Source organism: Lytechinus variegatus, chromosome 7 (genome assembly GCF_018143015.1).
Source record: "Lytechinus variegatus isolate NC3 chromosome 7, Lvar_3.0, whole genome shotgun sequence".
NCBI lineage: Eukaryota > Metazoa > Echinodermata > Echinoidea > Temnopleuroida > Toxopneustidae > Lytechinus > Lytechinus variegatus.
The window spans coordinates 5,011,145-5,028,220 of NC_054746.1; the positions used below are offsets into that span (position 1 = coordinate 5,011,145).

General features: G+C 36.3%; 1 protein-coding gene across 5 annotated transcripts in view; it reads left to right on the forward strand.

Annotated features, from left to right (window-relative positions):
* The window catches only part of LOC121418266 (prospero homeobox protein 1-like), a 62,323-nt gene extending 50,480 nt beyond the window's left edge, over positions 1–11,843 (forward strand). For all 5 annotated transcript variants that reach the window (XM_041612040.1, XM_041612042.1, XM_041612043.1 and 2 more), the window contains one exon: positions 5,734–11,843. In XM_041612040.1, the coding sequence (XP_041467974.1) occupies positions 5,734–5,916 (183 nt within the window). In that variant the 3' untranslated portion in view covers positions 5,917–11,843. The remainder of the gene's footprint in view (positions 1–5,733) is intronic.
* Positions 11,844–17,076: the final 5,233 nt, after the last annotated feature.

Consider the following 17,076-nt stretch of genomic DNA (forward strand, 5'->3'; position numbering starts at 1 on the left):
TTCTCCAGCCCGATGACTTTGATGATGGGTGCCCTAACAGCAGACCATCTTTCACTCGGCCTGGCATACAATAAGACATGACAGATTACTCTTGAATCTAATTGCTGCGTCCAGCTCCCTTGCATAGCTCTCCCAACAAGCTGGGTGTGTAACAATTGAGAGTCTCCAACGTGTGACTGAGTCAAGGTTGTATTTGTTAATGGGGGTAATAAAAGAAATAAACAAGTACTAAAGAATATGGGGAAAGAGGCTGCATCTGATGGCCCAAAAGCAAGGCTGGTGGATTCAAAATTGTGCCGTGTGGAATCTTGTTCTTTTATTTTTAATTCTTTTTCTCTTTGCCTCCATCCATCCTTCATCTTGTACTTTTCTGTTTGTTCCCTCCACCCCTCGCACTCCCATTAACATAGAGAGGAAAGAAAGCGGGTGGGTAATTGATGTAACAGAAGGTTCAAAGGAAGCCAGAGTTCAAAGTACTTTTGAGTCATGAGCATAACCAATGTCTCAATCTTGATAAATGTTCACCATCTACCCATTCACAATATCAAGGGTACATGGTTATTACAGGTTGGTTTGTTAAAACACTCAAAAAAAGCGCCACGATATCATTTCCTTCAGCGCAGTTTATTTTATTCATCCCTGTAAAATTGGTACTACTTTCGGCCTGTTATAGTTCTTCGCATAGTGCAAAGCGCCACGATATAATTTCCTTCAGCGCAGTTTATTTTATTCATCCCTGTAAAATTGGTACTACTTTCGGCCTGTTATAGTTGTTCGCATAGTGCAAACAACTAGATTCTGTCCCTAGGAAATGTTGCCAACATGCTAAATCCTAGTTTTCTTAAATGAATGCCCAAACCTTTCTGTCTCTCAATTTGTCAGAGAAAATGGTTGATAATTGCGTGATTAGTTTGTTAGGCATTACAATCACGATTGTGATGTAAACTTTCATACCCCAGTTGAAATTCACTATGTTGATATGTCATCATGAATTACTTATAATAAAGACTGAAATCAACAAGAGGACATCCTTGAAACTTTGTCCAACAAGTGATATGCCATCAACGACAAATCAACAGGCATGGTGATTAAGTGCTGGGGCTGGATTAATTCCCATATTGTACAAGTCAACATTAAATCAATTTCATCCAGTTTGAAAGAAATTAGCCCTTCGCCAGCAGCTACTTGCGTTTCATTTGCAGCTCCCCATATCTACCTCCAAGTGTCTAAATGTCTAGCTAATTGGGAGTCGCGTCATAAAAAAGCAATTACCGCATCATACCATCCTGCCATTTAGAGGTTTCAAAAATATATTGCAATTTGATTGCACTTCTTGTGTCTAAAATCCTCAGCATCGGCGCCTAATATCAGGAAATCTTAGGTAGCGTGCAGGAGAAATTAAACAGCGTCTATTAGATCCTTACCGGGGATACACCACTCCGCAAATCTGAGTTTATTAATAAAAAATGGAGTGATTACCGAGAAAGTGGTATTGGACGGAGTGTGATCCATGAGAGCTTAGGAAGAGTTTCAAGGTACATAAAGCCTTAATTGATTTGTTAGTCCTCAACTAAGCTTTGCCCTTCGTCTGTACTTTTCTGTGGGGAATCTACAAGTAGGTGCAACAGGTCTGTATTTTGCGTTGCTAAGGAAACGCTAGGGTTTTATTTAGATCCTTGGTTTGCCAATGAATACTCTTGCCGGTATAAGTGCATTATGGTTAGGAGACACTGATAAAGCTTACTTAATGCCTTAGGATTACAGAGGGAAAGGAATATGCCACTTAGTCACTTTAACCATTCTCCTTCAAGCCACATTGGTAGAAAATTACTGCATAAAAGGGGGAGGAAAATTACACTTTTGTATGCCAATAAGGGAATCCTTGACTGCCGATTAGGAGATAAACAGTTGGGACAATGAATTGCAGAATCGCTGGCTGGGTCGGCTGCTGTGGTATTCGGGACGGAAGCAGCGCTGCACGGAATCAGACGGGAGGGTTGTAGGGGTGTTGTTTCGTTTAGCGCATCTTGAAGAAGCGAAAGGGCTGGTGTAATTGGATTACAATGGATATGAGTGTAGGGTCTCTGTCAGTCACACCCCTTGGTCTTTACATCCTTGTTTGTGTCATCCCCACAAATTAGAGCCTATTTGTAGAAGGCTCATTTGGTAGACTACTCATCCTTGCCCATCCTCTGTCAGGGACTCCCATTACCATCTCAGGTTCATAGTACTTTTTCTTCTCTCTGTCTCTCTCCCTCTCTCTCCTTGTCTCTCTCTCTCTTCCTGTCTCACTGATTTGGTTGGTATGTCTCTTCTGTAAACTCATCTTCTGCATACCAGCATCATTCTCCAGGAAAGGGCACCCACGTTGCCCTGCCCTGGCTCAGTCAACATTCTTCTCTTCTCTCTTCATATTCCGTTATGCCAACCTTCATTCATCGTATATCCCCCTTCTCTCCCTCTGTTTGCATCCTTTTTGTCTCTCTCCTCCCCTTCTCTTCCTTGCCCCCCCCCCCTCTATGTCTATCTCTCTCTATCCCCTTCTCTCTCCATCTCTCTCTTTCCTTCAGTGTAGCGAAGTGTTGCAGATGACCATGAACCACACAGTGCATTGGTACAAACCATTTCATTGTTTTGATTCCTTACTCCTCTGCTTGTCAACACTTCATTGGCATCCTAGACATGGTGGTGGATAGATTAGGAAAGACCCCTTTTCTCCATCTCCCCCCAATGGCTCTTTATTTCTTTCATATTCATACCTTAATTCCTTTATTTACCATTGTGCTGATAGATCCAATGCTCTGGTAGGAAGCATGGCCTCAACACTTGTCTTCAATCAGGAGTGGGTGGTTCTCATCAAGCAGCTACATTCTTCTCACCCCCTCCTTTTTCAAATTACCCCTACCAAGGATAGCATCAACATGACTTCTATATGGTGTAAAAAAAAATAAACAAACAATAGAGCATATAGCTACTAATAGTATACATTTCCTATATCTGTTCTATGCATCAAATAAAATAACTTTAAACTTTCTACCCCCGCCCCCCTCCTCACCCCCCTCTTCTCTTTTAATTACCCCTACCAAGGATGGCATCAACATGCCTTTTCTATATGGTATATATAAAAACGAACAATCTACCATAGCTATTTGTACATTTCGTTAATCAGCCATAATTATAAGCAGAAATAATCTGAGCTTTCTGCCCCCTCCACCCAAAGATAATAATAAAAGAAAAAATAAAGATTTAAAACCCCATCTCTCTGTTACAATCCTCTGTTGTTCAGTTTCCCTTTCTTTCTGTTGTCTCTCCTTCTTTTAATTTAACTTTTATCTGTACGATGACTCCTGTTTGGTATATTCATGTTGGCATGTATCCCGTCATGAGTATTCATACTGTTACCTTTCATCTTTATATCTCTTTGTCATGTTAACCATCTGTTATGAATTCTTACGCCTTCCATGTTTTCAGTCCGGTATTATTTACTATATTGTGTCAACTCTTGTTGAGTTTCTTACACACATGCCATTAAGGTGTGGTAGACTTGATGACAGATGATGATACGCATCACCTTCTGCTCTTTTCTCATTTTCGTTCTAATATCTTGGCTTGGCGGAACAAGGTTAAGTTGATTTACTTTTACCGACACCCATGCAGCAAAGTCTCAACAAAAGAGATATTGAAAAAATGCCAGGAAATAAATTCAATGTAAATCTCTCACTGTCCGCAGCGCCGTCGTGTTGCCAATTTACCTTATCCTGTAAGATCATTTTTTTGCTTAGTTATTATATCACAGTTATTAGAAATATCAAGCATCCAACAACTAAATGACCAAATTTTGTTGACTTAATGAATTAGGGCCTATCTATTGAAAATTAGGAGGTTAATTTCAGGGTAGCCTTATATGTAGTAAAGAAATCTGTGGTAGCAAATGGATTGAAATAAAATGTGAAAATGCAATTATTGTCTTGTGGTGAATGTGGATAAAATGATTGAACATTATTAATAAATTAGCCTCTATTTCACTTGCTACTAGTCTTTATGATTAGGTTCATCCTCTCTCTCTCCTTCTCCTTTCCCCTCCCTTCCCCCTCCCCCCCCCCCCCCCTCTCTCTCCCCTCCCCATCCCTATCAACCTCTCTCTATGACATTTCTCTCATTGTCTCTTTCTATTTTGCTCTATCTCTTGTTTCTTTCAGTAACTGCCTCTTCTTATCTCCACTTCCCTCAATGATTATTTCCAATTGAATCTAATTTTGTGAGAAGCATGAATTGTGATGACTGACAATATCATGAATCACCTGTCAACAATGACAGAAAAGTGACACACGGAGATCAAGCTGAAGAATGACTTCCATCTTACTAACTAAAATTGAAATTAATGTCCACCTGAAGCAATTGAGAATAATGTATTTATTCCTGTGCATAGAAAAGGAATGAGAAAAGTGCTTCTTGGCACAAGGGTAACTGAAATAATGACATGATGGCATGCATGGGGTAACATATCATATTTTGGTGATGTGAACTTTGATAACAATGATATTTCGATCTTAAATACAGCATTGCATATCTTGTTAACATCTCTATGCAATTCAACAGGATTTTGGATGTTATTACCCTTGTCTTATAATAATTGTTTGCAAGTATTTTCATTGTTGTTTTTGTTGTGTTCAGCATCATTATTTATGTTCTTGTCATTATTCCATCTTCATTATCACTTTTTTTTACTAAGAGTGCCATTTTGCATTCACCAAGGTTCATAGTTAAGCTCATGGTTAAAACTTTTGTAATAGCAAATTCATGTCAACATAAAAGCCATGTTTTTCAATGTGATCTTAAAATAAGGAGAAATTTTGAAGAGATTTGGTGTGCAAGTAGCTTCAATATCTAAGGAAGGATGTTACCATCTTATGTTTGATTGTGACTGAGGTCATTTTTGTTGATTCTTTCATTAAGCCATACTAAGAATGATTTGACTGTTAATGTGTCTCATTAGCTGATTAAGAATGCTTCTTTGGGACCTTCTCAATTTTAATTGCCTTCAATTGTTGACGAAAATTCGGTGACACTTCTTTGGCATTTCTACTCTCTAAATATTAAACAAATAATTAATCTGAAGTGTGAAATATGTTTGTTTGGTCATTATAAGTCCACACCTGTTAGTATTCACTCAACATGTTATGATCTTTGATGATCAACTTGGCTTAGCCAATATCTCATAATGCTAATTTCAAGTCCATGATCTTGTGAGATAGCTGATCTTTGATGTTTGACTCATGGCTCCTCTTGATGGCTAGTAGCTTAGTGCTTCTATCCTGATAAAATTCCTTTGATCTCAAAGATGGTTTAGCAATGAATGATTAATGTACACTAAGAAAATGAAAGATTTTTTTTTGTCTCTTGTTTGTCCATGATAATATAACTTAATGGAATTATGTCGGAAAAGAACAGAATATTGATGTGTATCAGTGATTACCAATGAAAACCTCTATGTCCATGTATTTGGAAATAGATGTTTGGCCGTATCATGGAAACATTTAGTTTATGATCATCCTCTTTATGAATGTATATATCAAGTGTTAGACATTAATGCATTTCCTGCCCTGTTGATCATCCTTGTATGCACCGCACACAAAATTATATTTCATCTTTCAATCTCATCGATAAAGAATCATGCCCGTTTTCTTTTCTCAACCATTTTAACAATTTCATACATCTTGTGTGTTTTTGCAGGTACCCGAAGGCTTCTTGCACGTGTCTACCACGACGCTTCGTGAGTTCTTCACAGCGATCAAGTCCGGCAAAGACACCGAACCTTCCTGGAAGAAGACTATCTACAAGGTGATTAGCAAACTGGATGAACCCCTTCCTCCGTTCTTCAAGAATCCAAACTGCCTGGATCTACTGCCTCTCTGACAACCAAGAGCAGTCTGGAAAATGTAAACTTATCTCTTTCAAAATGAATCCAGAAAATATCTTGCAATTTTTATAGAACTGCGTATAAAAGCAGGAACAACTGAAAACTAAAGCTTGATAATTCAATAGCAACATCATACTTCAAGCAAGAGCATCGAGACCGAGAGAAGCAAATGATATTGAAGAGACAAACTGTGGCAAATTCCACCATAGGCAAGCCGATTGTGATGAATTTTCTGGTGAATTGATCTTTTGTATTTGTACTTATTCCCCTTCCTATTTCGAATTCTATATTCCATTTTTGAAAAAAAAGTCTTCTCTATATTCTTACTATGTATTTATCCTGTGTGAATGTGTTTGATCAGTAGTTCTTTCTTGTCTGAACACCACCTGTTTGGTCTATTGTACAATAAGAGATGAACTATACATTTTTCGGTATGTTGCTTCCTCTAAGTGTATAGCAATGTGAATAGAAACCATGTCTTTCATGTACGTAGATCTCGTCAAGTTTTCCACTCTAGATATCTTTAATTACTGCAAAGATCTTTTCTGTGATAGCTAATTGATTCTTGCCCCCTGCATAATAATGAAAGCTGTGACTTACGAGGGCTCTTTTCAAACAAAGCCCCAGATGGCTGGCCGGTTCGAATTGAATTTGTCACCTTTCTTGCTAAAGGTTTTGAACGAAGTCGCAGAGTTGTATGAAGTTTGATTAAGTGATAAACAACCCCTTGCATTTTTGCCTGATGAATGTCTTTCTGCCTTATGCTTGACAATTTTCCAATTTTTGGGGGGATCTCACCGAGTAATTAACTCTTTCCACCCTTGCTTGTATTGTTTGCTTGAGAATCAACTTGGTCGCTTCCTAGAAAGGATGCTCACCATGAAATAGGAATAATTCTTGAATCCTAGAAGAAAACGCTAATCATTTTACGCAGCTCTGTCTAATATGGTGTCCTCCCTCGTGATTTGTCATGAATTCAAAAGATGGTTTGATGAAGTCAAAGAGGCTGGAAGACAAAGTTGATTTATCTGCTGCACCCCAATGCAGTCCCTGGGCGAGAAGCCTCCCTGCGCCACAGGGGCTTGAATGCATTATGCACTCGGATCGACCAACAGACCGCAATAACCTATTCATACCGACCACAGTCCTTAGTCGGCAAAGCATGCCCCCATTGTACATCTGCTATCATCTCTTTTGTTCATGTATCCCCACCATTTAAAACTCATCTCAATCACAAAACACAAGTTTATGACCACCATGATTGATGACACCGTCTGACAATTTTTTTTCTTATATCAAACACTCCTCTAGCTTCCTAAAACCTTAGGCTTGCCATTTTCCTCCGCTGCTGTGAGAACGAAACCATGTATACAAGAGCCTGCCATATTATATGCTGATTCGATCTGAAGCAGTCGCATTGTATGTGATTGCAAAAAAAGAATTGTGAATATTGTGCCATATTCTGAATTGATTCTCAGAAAAAAAAATAGTTTTGTAGTTTATAGTTCTAGTATAGTCTTTGAAAGTTTCATTTGCCATTTAAATGCAGTGCTTTGATAACTTGAAATAATCCTATATATTACTACTTTATTATTAGTTATTAGTTCATATTTCTATGGATATGTGTGTGCATGAACTATATCAAAAGCATTCTTCCTCATTTTATTGAATAAATCATGTCCACAATAGAAATAAAATAAATCCAAAGCATTTTCAGTTTTGAGAGCAAGACAAAGGCACCATCATATTAACAAAGACATTACCATTGTACAAAGACTTGATTTATTAAATTAAATCTTTAATTAATTAAGCAGAAACCACTCAAATTTATTTTCAAGATTTCTTTTTAGATTTTAACACTCAACAAAAATTGCATTTGTTTGGGTGTGTTTTCTATGTGATCATATCTCACAAAATTGCTTTTATGATTTGAATATGAACATTCAGTGCTTCATATTGAAGTTAATCATAAAATTCAACAAGTCTACCCCCCCCCCTTCTTTCTTTCTCTCCCTCTCTCACTCTCTCAAGGCAGCTTTTGAAGTGCTAAAGGAAGCATGTATGAATTAGATTGATGATGAAGCAGTCATGAAAACAACATGTCTAATACACAAAGTATGATTAATGAAGCCAATAATATTCGCACCTTGGCTATTTGCAAACCATGTCCCACCAACACACTGTTGTTCATGTCAAGTACCCAGGCCGTCATCCATAATCTACATTCACAAAGAAAAAAAAAGAAAGAAAGAAAAGGGGAGGAGGGAGAAAGAAATTAAACTAAAAACGACCCTGTCATAGCCACTTACCCGGAGCCAAAAGTGAGATTGAAGAAAAAATTCATATGACATTTATTTTAATTGTTGACCATGCTCTTATATCCCCACCTTGAAACCCTTTTGAAGTAAGCATGAAGCCAGGCTTTCTGCATGAAACCACTTCAGGATCATGCCTTGCTTTGCTTGGGTTGCCAATTTGATAAGCAGCCTAGACTCTGGCCCGAGTCCATGGAACCAGGCCCACAATGCTGAACCAGCTTGCCTGATTCATTAAGCCAAAGAGGAAGATGTAATAATATTTTTTTCCAAGTTGCCACATCAGAACACCTCGATGCTTTCTTTGGCGTATTAAGGTGTGGCGTGATATTGATCATACTGCTGTCTTGATCAATTTAATGTTTCAGAGATAGAGAGAAAAAAAGAAAGATATTCCATGGTAACCTTTTACATCTTTGGATGCACTGATAATAATTAGTATTTTATGTCAAGCAATCAGTAGATAATGTTATTTTATTTAATGATATTTGCATTGAATTAGACCATACAAAGAAATTGAAAGAATGATTGAGTCCACTGTACTTGCCATTTTGTCTCACAACTCTTGGTCACATGATGAATTTTATTTTGTTGCAAAAAGGTGAATAATCACTATACAAATAACTAACCTCTTACAAAGAAATTATATTATAGAAAGAGTAACAATTTGTTTCAATAATATATTTCATTACTCTTTATTATTAAGATCATGTAGATCAGTATATGAGCAAGTGAAAGAGACCATCTACTGTATAGGAAATGGGGATGGCATCTGAAAGTGAATCTGAAAGTCAATTTTCTTTTCCTAACCAAGAAATTTTGAAGAGGAAATTGACCAAAGTATTAGATATAACGAGATGATTCTTACTGAATCATAAACAAGGAGACCTGTCATGTCATGTGCTGCTCAATCTGTTACATCTTGTGCCAAAAAAATAAGTGTCATCATTCTTTGGTGGATGCCAAGAAATATTTATACAAAAAAAATGAAAACGAAGATTTTCTTGGCCTGTTTAAAGAGTTTGTTGCAAGGAAAGTTCACACAAGTGATGTCATGAGAATATCATAAACACTTCCTTCTAGTTCTCCAGATTATAGCTCATCCTTCGAGATTTAGGGATTTGAACGTAGCCTATGTAGCGCAGAGATAGATACATGCAAACCTGGAGGAAGAAAGCAATTGGGGTTAAAGAGGAATGTCATTCACAGACAATCGTAATAAAATCAATGTATGCTGCAATATGAAATATTATTAGACTATTAGTTTGTGATTTGATGGAAAGGGACATCTATCAATTAAACATTTTTTTAAGGTGGTAACGTGCTGCATCTTTTGTGCGACAAAGAAAAGCATAGGAAACTCAAAAGTCGGTAAATACGTGCTCTCAAGGATTTCTGTTGTGTTTTGTTTGAGTTGTGTGTGCTTGGCTTTTTGATATGTCGACCAGGTGATGAATGTAGGTGTAGAAACCAAAGCTTTGCTTATAGTATAGACATTAGCTGAGTGCATAGCACCAAGATCAAGTAGAGTCTACGTACTGAGCACTCAAGTCAGTCTCCCGTAAGATAGCTACCGGAGAGCTTTCGTCTGCACGTCTGAAGTGAAGTAGCTCTCATACGGGCACTTGCACTTCAGACTGCTTGTATATTACCCATTAGTCTTTTTTTTACTAAACCATGCTTTGATTAACACTTGCTGAAGACTGGTAAATTATATGTGATTTGCTGTAAATATATTATCAGATCATGTGTGATTTTTTTTTTAAGGAAAAGGGGTATGAAGATGTATATTTGCCCTGATCCGTGTACATGCATTCACTAGAAGTGCTTTTATTTAACTGTTTGAATGGCAGATTAGAAGATCATAGATTGTGTATTGAATTTATGAAACTATAAATCATGATCTTCAGAAACTGCCCTGTTTGCTGATGATAAAGCTATTGTGAGTACTCTGAACAGCTTTCAGATCTGGTCCTTAATACCAAGTTAGTTATGTGTTTTGTTGGTCATAAATGGAAAGAATTACATCAATCCCTTTAAAATGATCATAATGATCATTGTTTTAAATTATATTGATCAGAATTCTGACCACTTACTGCAATCTGTAAATAGGATTACTTCCACTCAGGCAGGGTCGGCAATAATCACTTTATTATTTTCTTTCTTTTTTCTTCTTTATATCTCATTTTGGGACTTTGCAATCCTTGGGTCTTATTTTTTCATCCTTGTCTATTAATTCATGTTTATTTTATTCCTATTGTTTCTCTCCTACCCATTGATAGTCTAAACTCAAGCACTCAAAGTAATTTTACATTTTCATCAAACTCTCTCTTGTAAACATTCTTGATGTATATTTGAAAGTAATATTCAAATGTATTTTATATACTTGTAGTGCCTGTGGTGTGGACTCTTTCCATGGCAGTGCCTCTTTTTTATACTCCATTCTTCTAGCTATTGATAAAAAATTATTGAAAAAAATATAGTATTTGACATTCCAGTAGAATGTAGAGATAGATTCTTCAGCATTGAAATATTTATTGTAGTCAAGACTGTTCTGAGTAAGAGTGCCTCTATCCCTTAATATTTTTATCAGGAGTAGAGCTGGGCATGGATTTTTGCTAGGAATAGCAATTCACATTAAAAATCAGTCCTTTATTTGAATATTCGCTATGAATCAATAGGTCTTAACTTACCTTAAAGTTATATTCATCTAGTCATGATGTTAAAGTAGAAGCAAATTAAAGGACAAACTTCTGAAGTCACCCAATTTACTGAAATCAGTTTCACAAGTATCTTTTGTATGCCATCAATACAAATAACTATTTCTTGGAAAGAAATTGATAGAGAAAATGCCTACGTTCTTCCTCTTATATTTCTTTGTTGGAGTACAGGCACACACCGATCTCACCAGGATGTTGAATTTTGCTATGTTTGAATTTCTAATGATACTGGCTTGGATATACAGGGTTTTTTCAAACAATGAGATTGTGGTTGTTTCACCTAGTTTAATGGAGAATCTATAACAGTACTAAACAATTTGTGTCATATGGAGGATAATGATGAAAGCATGCTACAGCCCACATATTAATTGACTCTTGCCATTTATTGATTGAGATACTAGCTAGATCATGTGATAGGGTTGATGTTCTTTTTCTTCTCTATGTTCAATATTTCAAAGGAAAAAAAAAATGTGATGGTTCATTTAGCAATGTCACACTTGGAGTACTGTTTACAGGTGCAATTTCACACCCCCTCTGATCTAAAATGGGCAAAGTTGCACCTCTAAACAGGATAAGATCCTCCATTGTACAATTGGGTTGCACCCAATAATGGTGCAGAGTTGAACCCTATTTTTCTTAAGAGTGTAACTCTCCCTCTTTCCTTCACATTGAATCCGATAGCTATGTAAATTTTGTCTACCTCAAAATATTCAAATTAATAAGAAAAGGGCTTAGATTTTCTTTCAACTCTGATTAACCGATCCTATTTCGAATTGATTCCTGGTGTGTTGTATGTCCAGGAATGGGACTAAGTACGTAAATGTGTGGCATTATGACTCACTGTTCTTAATAATGTTTGAAAAACAATTTTTTTATTCAGTAATTTGACGTAGCTCATGAAAGTGGCTGTCCATTTTACTTCAAAATAACTTCGTAAAGGATCTCTTAAATATTGGCAGTGTGTTCTTGTAGAAAACTAGGCTGAAAGATTTAATAATGTGCCTCATATGTGTGAACATTTTTATGAGTACCTAATTTTAATATTGTGTGAAATTTAGATTGTATATTTGTATTCTGAATAAGACTTAGCATAGACATACGATGTAAAATGAGAATGAAATTAATTTTGCATTAAAGTGATTATTCTGGGTTGGCATATATTCAAAGTGGCATGCTTTTGTGGCACTTCTTCCCATCCTATATTTGTCTTATATTTTTGGTTTGTTCAAGGTTTCTAATAAGGGATTTTATGATTTCATGATTAGAATTGGGATATTTCATTTTTTTGTGTATCTCAGTAAGTATACTTGTTTGAAATTTAAATAACTGAAACTCTAATTTGACCAACTCAAAAAAAAAGCTTGCCATAAGAAACGTAAACTGTTTTTGCCAAAATACACGATTCTTGTCACAAAGCTATGATGACCACTTCTAAATCATCTCCCCAACACAATTTTTCAATTATTTTGAAAGTGTCATATTTTATATTTTACTGTATTATATAACAAAGCTTTTTTGTTTACAAAAGCACTGTATTGGGGGTTCGGTTATCACATCTCATATTATTTTTAGTCTCTCATTTATTTATCGCCAGCAAGAGAGAAAGAAATGTGGTTTCAATGGGAAGTGTGCTCACATGCTTGTTAACTGGATTGACATAAATTGTTTTTGAGTATTTACATTATAATATTTGATACATGGATATTTATTGTAGGCAGAATATGAAATAATGATGTATTATCGAGAGTGTTATCAGGTCTGTAAATGGCTTGATGTCATTGTTTGTTTTGTCAGGAATTTTAGGTACAATTTGTTCTAGATATACCCTACTTTTATGGTAGCTGTAATATGTATATATGATGTCAGATGAATTTCATGGTATTGATTTTTATTTCCTTTTTCTCTTATTTTCTTTTGTTTATGGTGTATTTGGGCATCTAGGGATACCGAAAATAAAATGGTAAGAAAACGTAAATTGCATTGCTGTATTGCCTAGTTTCATCGAGTGAATTTTGATTGGTTGGTTGAGTGAGTGAGTGTATTTTGAATTCTCCCACTGAGATCAACTGATACATATATGATGTGAATAAAAAATTATACCAAATTTAATAATCAGCTTTGGAATGTGTAGGAGTGAATGAATTGGTCAAAAAGTGAGTACATAGGCAGTTGATGAGTTCAATAAAGAGTCAGTTGCTTTGAGCAAGTGAGACTGTGAATGAGAATGAGATTGAGATTGTAAATGTGTGAATTGTGAAAGTGAGATTGTAAATGTGTGAATTGTGAAAGTGAGATTGTAAATGTGTGAATTAGTGAGTTGATGAGGATGGGAAGGAGTTGTAAAACTTAATGGCCCGTATTCTGAACTCAGGTTCAAATCAAACCCTGGTATAAAATGGTGGTTTAACTATGGATAACCAATTGGGGCACAAATCCCTAACAGTATACATTCAATTTATTAACTCATTTGACACTCAAATTGTTCATAATTGTCTGGGAGTAATAATTGAAATATTTCGATTCATTATAAAAGCATCAGGAAACAAAATAGTAAACATGAGAGATATACAGTATAAACATATTTTTTTAATTTTTTGCTCCCCATAATTTTAGCACAGAGTTAGACCGTGATCTAAGTTAAACCTGACTTCAGAATACGGGCCAATGAGTTGTTTGAGTGAGCATGTGAGTGAATGAATGAGGTAGTGAATCTAATTGGTGGATGTGGATAAGGTGGTGAGTGATAAAAGTACAAATTTAGTGAGTTGGTGAATAAGTGAATAAGGCACTGAAGGTGTTTCAATGAGTTGGTACAATAATGAGGGTTGTGACCAAGTTGTTGAGTTATTGTGCGAGTTGGAGGGTGGGTGAGTGAGTGAATGGGGTAGCTAGTTTAACTGATAAAGAGGTAATGAGCTCTTGGGTGGGTGAATGCATTATGTTGAAGGGGTTAGTGAATAAATGAGTGACGGTGTGAACAAGTTAGTTTAATTGGCGAATGAAGTAGTGAGTAGTGGGTGGATGAGTGAGTAAGTGAATGGATGAGTTAGTGAACGTGTTAGTGAGTTGGTGATAAAGCGAATTTAGTGAGAGCGAGAATGAGGGTGTAATTGAGTCGTTGAGTTAGTGGGTGATTGAGTTTCATTGGTAAATGAATTTGAGAATAAGTGAGTGAGGGTGGGTGGGAACAAGTTGTTGAGTTAGTGGGTGAGTGTGTGAGTGAATGAGGTAGTGAGTGAGAGAGTGAGTGAGTGAGGGAGTGAGTGAGTAAGTGAGGGTGGGAACAAGTTTTTGAGTTAGTGGGTGAGTGTGTGTGTGAGTGAATGAGGTAGTGAGTGAGAGAGTGAGTGAGTGAGTGAGGGAGTGAGTGAGTAAGTGAGGGTGGGAACAAGTTGTTGAGTTAGTGGGTGAGTGTGTGAGTGAATGAGGTAGTGAGTGAGAGAGTGAGTGAGTGAGGGAGTGAGTAAGTGAGGGTGGGAACAAGTTGTTGAGTTAGTAGGTGAGTGTGTGAGTGAATGAGGTAGTGAGTGACTGTTGGGTAAGTGAGTTAGTGGGTGAGGGTGTGAGTGAATGAGGTAGTGGGTGAGTGAGTGGGTGAGGATGGGAATAAGTTGTTGAGTTAGTGGGTGAGTGTGTGAGTGAATTAGGTAGTGAGTGAGTGAGTGGCGATTGAGTGAGTGATGGTTGGAACAAGTGGTGGAGTTAGTGGGTGAGAGCATGTGTGAATGGAGTGCATTTAATTGGTGAATGAGGTAGTGAATGGGGTACTGAGTTTAATTGGGTAACGTGTAAGTTTGTGATAAAGTGATCGAGGTAATGACACTGTGAATGAGCGAGTGAATGAGGATGTGAATGGATTGTTGAGTTGGTTTATGAATGAGTTCGTTGGGGATAGAGGTGTACCGGTTTCAGTGAGTGGATAAGTGAAAAAATGAATACGAATGAGGATTTTTCTTAGGAAAGTAAATGGATGTGTGAATAAATGATTTTAGGTAAAGATTTAAAGTGTTAATATGTCTTAATACTGCTGATATGTTTGATGAGTAAATATTATGACACTTTAGATACAATCGTTCTCTCAAAGAAACTATAAATCACTGTCTTTAATTGACATTTAAATCGCAAATAATTCTTCACAAGGAGCTGTTCGAAAAGCATGCTTCCAAGAGGATGGTTTGTGAAATGGAATTGATCTTAAGTATTATACATTTAATAATTCAAATATTCATTTTGAAAATAGTGAAGGGAATATGAATGAAGACGAATATTATTTGACTTTCCATCTCTATTTCTTTTTCTCCGATAAAGTTACCAAGTCTCTGCATTATGACAGATGAATTCATATAGGAATCGAAAGTTCAAACATTCACAGGCGTATTTTATCTCGATAATGATTAAATTCACACATTTTTAGAAAAGCAATGATAATGTTCGCAGCTCGGCTCCGGCGTGGGTTTACAGTTTTAATGTTAAATGTAGAGACATGTATGAAGATGAACTTGACTGTATTGATACATTGCCTTGGGAGCTAATAAGATCTTAATAATTATTTTTTTCAAAATATTCAATGTCCCTTAGATTCAAGCAAGGATATAATGTAGTCGTCCTCTCTCGTATATTGAATATCGCTGGTCGTATGGGTGTTTGATTGTGTGTTTATTAGAATGATTCATATACTTCACTGCGTAATGAATAACCGAGGAGATAATCATCTCATACAGGAAGAATACACTAATTCTATTGCTTCTTTATCTGTCATTAAAATAACTTCTGATTATTGTCATATCTGTTTCAAGAAATTGCTCTGGCTGAAACTCAACTCTTCCCAGCCTTCCTTTCAATGTCTCAGGTTTAAAATTTGGAAAGAAGAAAAAAAATCAACTGAAAATGCAACTGCCCGACACTCGATTCTTATGGCGTACTTTTTCAAGCAGGGACTGGCAAAAACGGCAGAACACACACAATTATCATATTTCACGATCAAGTTTCATCACTGAGTGATTTAGATTAATCCCTTAATCTGGCTATTCGTCTTATATGGGATTAACAACTTACAATCGGATGTAAACCAAGAATGACACAAAACAATCGTAGCTTATCTGACTGAGGTTTCTTTACACTTCGTTTTTAATGATTCTGTTTTTATGTGTCAACCGGAATATGAAGATCCATTCTTCTTTCAAACTGAGTAGCAAAAAAAAAAGGAAAAAAAAGAGGAGTAAAATAATAGATTTTGTTAAAGAGCTCATTTGGTATTTTAATTTAAAAGATGAGAGGAAGGAAGGTTGGTTTCGGTCTTTTTAAGGTCTCCGAGTAATTGTTTACTGCCGGAATGTGTAATCTGTTGTTTATGAAACATGGGCTGGAAGGCCACACTACCAGTAATTGCCAAGGCAGAATCATTTTCTGCACGCGATCCGTAAACTTTATAGGAAATACGTTTAGGCATCCATCGTGGGGAAGGTGCTTGTACTTCTTTTATAATCTTTAAACTTAGTGATGACTTCAAAAACTTTTATGACGTCATAGTTCTTTAAAACCCTTTTGTTGCGCAATATAGTATCATTAGATAATAAATAGATAATTATCGTTTCTATGAATTTGACTTCGTTTAATTTAATATAATTGCATTTTTTCTTTTACTACTTCATTAGTGTGTGATTACATTTCACAATGATAATCAAGTATCTCCAGTTTGTCTCCATTATATAAGTACGTGATACTGTCTCGTGATATTGGGGGAGGGGGGCAGGGGGAAATATATTATAATTCGTTATCTTATCGATGAATGGTGATGAATGACTTCAGAGAGTAAAACTCACGCGATTTTCAAATAAATGTGATTTAGAGTGCATTCATGGAGGCGTTCTTTTCTTAATGATTTTATTATGTGGTAACAAAGTTTAATGTGAGCGCTCAAAAGTACATTCATCGGAGCATACTTTCTTAATGATTTTATTATGTGGTAACAACATTGCGATCACGTTGTTCTTCCTTCCTTCTTACTTTCAATGTATTTCTAATCGGTCAGGTGTGTTTCCATCAACCCCTTAGCTCACGTTAATCCAGTCACATCCGTCTGACGCATTCTGCAGCCGTCAGAACATCAAGAAAGATGAAA